The sequence below is a fragment of the Micromys minutus genome, assembly GCF_963924665.1.
Source record: "Micromys minutus genome assembly, chromosome: 18".
NCBI classification, from domain to species: domain Eukaryota; kingdom Metazoa; phylum Chordata; class Mammalia; order Rodentia; family Muridae; genus Micromys; species Micromys minutus.
In genome coordinates, this window is record NC_137953.1 from 40,440,492 (window position 1) to 40,446,491 (window position 6,000).

General features: G+C 48.6%; 1 protein-coding gene across 2 annotated transcripts in view; it reads right to left on the reverse strand.

Annotated features, from left to right (window-relative positions):
- The window catches only part of TBXAS1 (thromboxane A synthase 1), a gene marked incomplete at its 5' end in the record, with an annotated part of 163,723 nt that extends 160,153 nt beyond the window's left edge, over positions 1 to 3,570 (reverse strand). For both annotated transcript variants that reach the window (XM_080932157.1, XM_080932156.1), the window contains one exon: positions 3,482 to 3,570. In XM_080932157.1, the coding sequence (XP_080788283.1) occupies positions 3,482 to 3,570 (89 nt within the window). The remainder of the gene's footprint in view (positions 1 to 3,481) is intronic.
- Positions 3,571 to 6,000: the final 2,430 nt, after the last annotated feature.

Consider the following 6,000-nt stretch of genomic DNA (forward strand, 5'->3'; position numbering starts at 1 on the left):
CATTTGCTTATTACCATGGTCTCTGCTCTGTAAGGTAAGTGGGGTAGTAAAAACCATGCAGCTGACATCATCATCAAGGCAGGCACATGTGAGGTCTTCGGGAAGCAAGCGAGGCTCATAGCAAAAGGTCTGGATTTCACAGCCTTGAAGTCTAAGAGAAGGCCAAGGGAGAAAGGACCAGCAAAGACTTGGGGCCTTCTGCCAACATTTATTAGACATCTATGTGCCAGGCATTGTGAGCAAAAGAGACAGGATTAAGAGGCTGCTAAAACCAGAGGGGGGTTTCCTCTATGGCTTTGGAGGACGAAAGGAAAGACTCCACCAAGAACACACCCCGAAGCTTATTGGAGGGAGCAGAGGGGAAGGAGACTGGCCGTGTGCAGCATGAGGCACTCAGCACTGTGCAGTTCGGTGCGAGCAATGGAGACACTGGAGAGATGGAGTGGCTGCAGTAACAGAGGCCAAACTGGGAGTGGGGCTGATAAATGTGGACTTGTCAAACTGACGTAATTCAGCAAACATTAGCAGTGCTTGCATGCCATGAGCTTGATGCTTCCAGAATCACAACGAGAGGGGAAACCCTGCGCAAGGCCTTGAAGAATTCACACACTTGAGGTGATGGGGTGAAACCCCAGGGTCCCCGGTGCCTTTATCTGCTCAGAAATGAGACCCTCAGTTACTGTCCCCCTGGACTGATGTGACTCCTAAAGGAGGTCAGTTAGGTCCCATGGGCCACATATGGCCAAGGACATCTGTGAATCCAGCTCAACAGAAAACATTAAACTTCCTTAAAACATGGTATTTTTGTCTGGGTTTCTTTTGTAACAGAATTGCATAGCTCTCAACTATGAACTTTACAGATGGCAACATTTTGTGCCAAATACCAAAAGGCTAGCCACCCTCGGAAGATAGCCCAGTAAAACATGCCACTCTCTACAGAGTCTCTTGGTCCAAGTTGACTGTGGTGGTCTCTCTATACCTCAGATTCCTGACCTTTGACTCCCTCCTCTGGAGATACAGCCCCTCTCACACATATATAGATGCTCACAGGAGGTGTAATCTGAGGGTGGGAAGCCCTGCCAAAGCCAAGCTGAGGCTGCTTCTAATGGCTGCCTAGAGTCCTTCCTGGAATAGGAACATGAGAGTCCCAAACATGTCATTACACCGGATGGAGACACACATACAGGGGTACCATGCACACAGCCATACTCACTGATGTTTTTTTCCCCAGCAACCTTTACCTCAATAGACACTAAGCACAATCCTCACCCCACCCACCCACACCACAGCCATGTCTCCGCATCCCTGGCTCATTTGATTCAAATCTCCCCTCCCCTGACCTCATCCTTGGCCCCCCACAGAGCTGGCACACATTAACAAGATGATAAATATTTCTGTGATAACTGTTACTTCCTAGTCACCACCTGTGCCCTGCGCCTCTCTCTCCACCCGGTGTCTTTGAACTTGGTTATTAATAGGGGCCTGGGAGTAGATTCCACATGCACAGCTGCCTTGCTGGGTGGTGTGTCCGTGAGTCTCTGCAGAAAGCTGATTGGGAACACCCAGCTACCGAGCTTATCAGGCAAGACACGGCCCCTCTCCGTGATCAGAGCAATGGTAACATATGCGCCCGCTCATTTGCTCACCAGACATTTATTGAGGCCATGCAATGAGAGTTAAGAATGTAGACATGAAAAGGAGATAGAGAGGAAATGGAGAAATGTGTCCAAGGGATGCTGCAGGACCCACCACCCCCAAAGACCCTCATGGCTAAGGCTTTGAGCATCACAGAACATAGCCGCTAAAGACAAAGTAATGTTAATAAGCATTTCTTTTCCTTTTTTTAATTTTCTTTTTTTGAGACAAGATCTTATATAGTGTAGGTTGGTTAAGGATGATCTTGAGCATCTCATCTTCCTGCCTTTACCTCCCCAGTTCTGCCACTACATACAGACTTATGTCACTATACCCAGAATGTATGATGGTACCAGGGCTCCACCCCAGGGCTTTGTACACACAGGCAAGCTCTCTACACACTGAGCTATAGCCCTAGCCCATAATCAGAACGTTAATTTAGAAAGGAGAATATGCATTAAGAAAACCACTAAGGACTTTTTATCAATGTGGGGGTTTAAACCTAGGACTTTGCACACACGACCCATGTGTTCTTCCCCTGAGCTATCCTGCCCACCCATAAATATGCCTTCCTCTGCTTTCAGTGGGAAATTATAGTGGTAGACATCGACTAGACACCTACTACATGTCACATACTTTGTTTTGATTCCACAGAGCCTAAAACCACATTGAAGTGGGTTGTTAGGGTTTGGGGCACGGGTTTACCCTTTGCCCTTGTTTTCACACATGTCTGGTTTCAATGCCAGAGAAGCTGTGCTGAGGCAGAAGAGTTCAAAGAAGAATTAAACCAGTTAGAAACCAAAGAGCACGGGGACCAATGCTGGGCTTCAGAGCCGATTTCCAAGAAGTCATTTCATCATCAGAGAACATCAAATGCACATTCCACTTCCAGCCATGCAAGTTCCAAAAGAATAATACCTCACATTTGCATAATGCTTGATGTTTTTCAAAGCGCTTCCCAGTTATTAATCTACAGGAGGCTTTATTACCACTAGAAACATAAATTAAAACTCTTTTTCAGCTCTATTTTTTTTTTCACTTTCCCCTTAAAACCCAGAGGCTCCTAAATCCAGGTGTTTGGGCAGACATGGGTAACGCCAGGAAATGCAAGGACCCCACTGGACAGACACAATGGTAGCTCGTTGTGAGACCTTTCTTTCATAGTCATCACTGGGGCCAGTTTTAAAACAAAGCAAAACAAAAACAAAAAAAAAAATGTCTGCTGTTGAACTAACAAACACACAGGGAGCAACAGCGTAGCTCAAGTTCAAATGTCCTTCTGGGTCCCCAGCTCCATGGGCACGGCACCTGGCACCTAACTTGGCACCATTCCCTTCTGCCACATATTAGAAAACTAGGAAATGTATTCTACCGCCTTGTCCTTAAACATGGAGATGACATCTTCACCAACAAAGTCTGTTTGCTGACGAGCTTCCATGTCTTTAACTTGATGGGAACCAGGAGGCTGAAATCATTGTAAACCCAACAGGAAGAAATGTTTTTGAAAAGCAAGGTGAGCAGGTTTGTCAAGGTGGGAGGAAGAAGCCCTTCTCGAGATCCCTCGATGCCTTTCCAATCTGCCTCTTTTCCCATTTCTTTCAGACTTAATTATGTGTAGCGTTCCCAGCCACTGAGTCACCAGCATTTCCTGACACTTGAATCTCATGCATTTTAGCAAAAGATTAACCTGGCTGTTTGCTTTTAATTCCGAAGCTGTGTTAATACTCAACTCCCTCTAGATTAGACAAGAAGAAAAACACACGCCCGCATACCCCACCTGGCTCCACAGGCTGGCTCCTGGGCTGACATTTCTAGTGTCACAGTCCCTGTGGTTGGCTGCACTTACCATTTCAGGAAGGCCAAGAGAGCCACGGACAGAGTCACAGTCACTGCGATACCACTGACTTCAAACTTGAGAAACCCCAACACTTCCATTTTTTGCCTCTGAGACCCCAGAGGGGCTGTATCCAGGAGGAAAGAGGGTGTTGATCTTCTGCCCTTATAGGAGTCCTGATCTGTATGTAGGCCGTGGAGAAAGAAATAGGTGATCAGCAAGGCATCCCACCAAGTGAGTCTCCCAAAAGTGTTCTTTCTCAGAGTGTGCCTTTCTTTACAAAGAGGAAGGAAGCAGAGGGAGAAACAAAGGGTTTCAGGGCAAGGCAATGAATCAGCAACTTTATTTTCTTGATGACTGTGTTGTCAATAAACATTTATGTTTGCTTCCCTGGAAACAGGAGCAGACAGGCCACCTGGACATCAAGAAACAAAATGGTTATAACCATCAGCTGCTCATTCCTCAGAGGAAGACCCCCTCCAAGATGCCTCTCTACACCTTTGTCAGTCTTTACTCCAGCGGTGACACAGACAGACCAGGGCATTCCGGATGCCCCATGGAACCTGGGGCCAGACTCTGCCATGTGGAGAGCACTTTCTGCTTTGTAGCCAGTTACTCCAAGTTCACTGGTTATGGGATACGAGCTCCTGACTGAGAGGCGTGCTCAGAGTACCAGTGCAGACCATGGATCGTGCCTTGGGTGAGCATTCTCAGTATGTGTAAAGGCTCACCCATAGTCGCGACTGTCCTAGTTCTGATTTGATTTGATGAAAGACACCGGATGATTTTGTTTGCTTATTAGTGTTTCATTCTGCAAACCGATAGTAAGGTTGGGTGAGCAGGGAAACACTCACCATGACGTTGTTCAGCCATTCACATAGTAAGACATCATGGGCTCAGCATCTGCCATACTCCCAAATGATGAGGGCCCCCAACCCAGGAGAATTTTCTTTGCAGGTGGATGAACAGTCTACAAATGAAGGAATAATTGCTAGTGGAGAGCGGTGCTGTGAAGGTCCTAAAAATGGCATTGTGGAGACAGCCTGTGGGATGACCTTTTAGGAATTACAGTGAGGAGGACTCTGGGGAGGACGTCCATCCACTGAGATTTGCCTGTGAAAGAGCAATTCATCCTGTAGAGAGTCCAGTAGAGCACAAAGAGGACATGGATGGAGGCCTGGTGGTGGGAGAACCTTTCTGTGGTTTAAGTACTACAGTAAGACCATAAGCCTAGAGTGAGGAAGGCCCACCGGGGAGGTAGTTGAGGGAAGGAACAGACACCTTCAGAGCCATAGTCAGGATCCCCACTTCATGTCCTGTCTCACGTGCGCATTCATCACAGGTCCCTCAGGCTGTGGCTGAAAGGGAAGCAGAGGGATCACTTTAGACCTCCACCTCATCCAGGGATGTGGGAGTTTGGATGGAGTGCATCAGTGACGATGAACACTGAGGAAAATCTAGGTGCATCGATGAGAAAGGACCATCCCTGACTTCTGGGCCTCTCGTGTGGTCTGGAGACAGACAGAGATGGAGGAAGCGGAGGGAAGATGCTCAGGGACATGTGAGACTGTCAAGTCAGAACGGAACCTTGGCTAAGAATATAAACCACAATGGTCAGTCCCTGTAACCACGTCTGTAGAGATCCTGATGCAGGCCAGTTACTAGTCCTCGAGACTTCCCCATGCTCAGGCTTAGCAGAGAAAGCTGGGGATTAGTCCCATTTTACAGGACAATAAACTGAGGCATGGGTGTGTGCTTTCAAAACTCCCTCATCAGATGGTGATAGTCACATGTGGAAGTCACCCACACAACCCTGGCTATGAACTGCAGAAAGATCACTGAATTACCACTGGAAACAAGATGGTGCAGTTTACAGGCACCAAGGCCTTTCCCAGTTCTTAGACAGCCCTGCCTTCTCATTTTAGATGCCTGTGTTGTTGCCCTAATCCACTGGCCCACCTGGATTCACGCAGGTGTTCCAGCACTTCCGGACTGACTTCCTGTCCCTATCCGTGTCCATGGCTTCCTGCTGTGATGTCAGCAAGCCTGTGGGTGTTCCCTCCCTCTCCCCCTCCCCCTCCCCCTCCCTCTCCCCCTCCCTCTCCCTCTCCCCCTCCCTCTCCCCCTCCCTCTCCCTCTCCCCCTCCCTCTCCCCCTCCCTCTCTCCTCCCTCTCCCTCTCCCCCTCCCTTTCCCCCTCCCCCTCCCCCTCCCTCTCCCTCTCCCCCTCCCTTTCCCCCTCCCTTTCCCCTCCCCCTCCCCCTCCCTCTCCCTCTCCCTCTCCCCCTCCCTCTCCCCCTCCCTCTCCCCCTCCAGCAGGCTTCTCATCCACAGGGTCAGAGCAGTGGCAGGTTTATGGCCATGGGCTCAGGGCAGGAGGAACAACCTCAGATACAACTGAAATCACTGCACATGTGAGAGCAACTCTCACAGGGAAAAAACCCAACTTATATACATGTACACAGACACACAAACACATACAGAGACATATAAATACACACAGAGAGACATACATACACATATACATACACA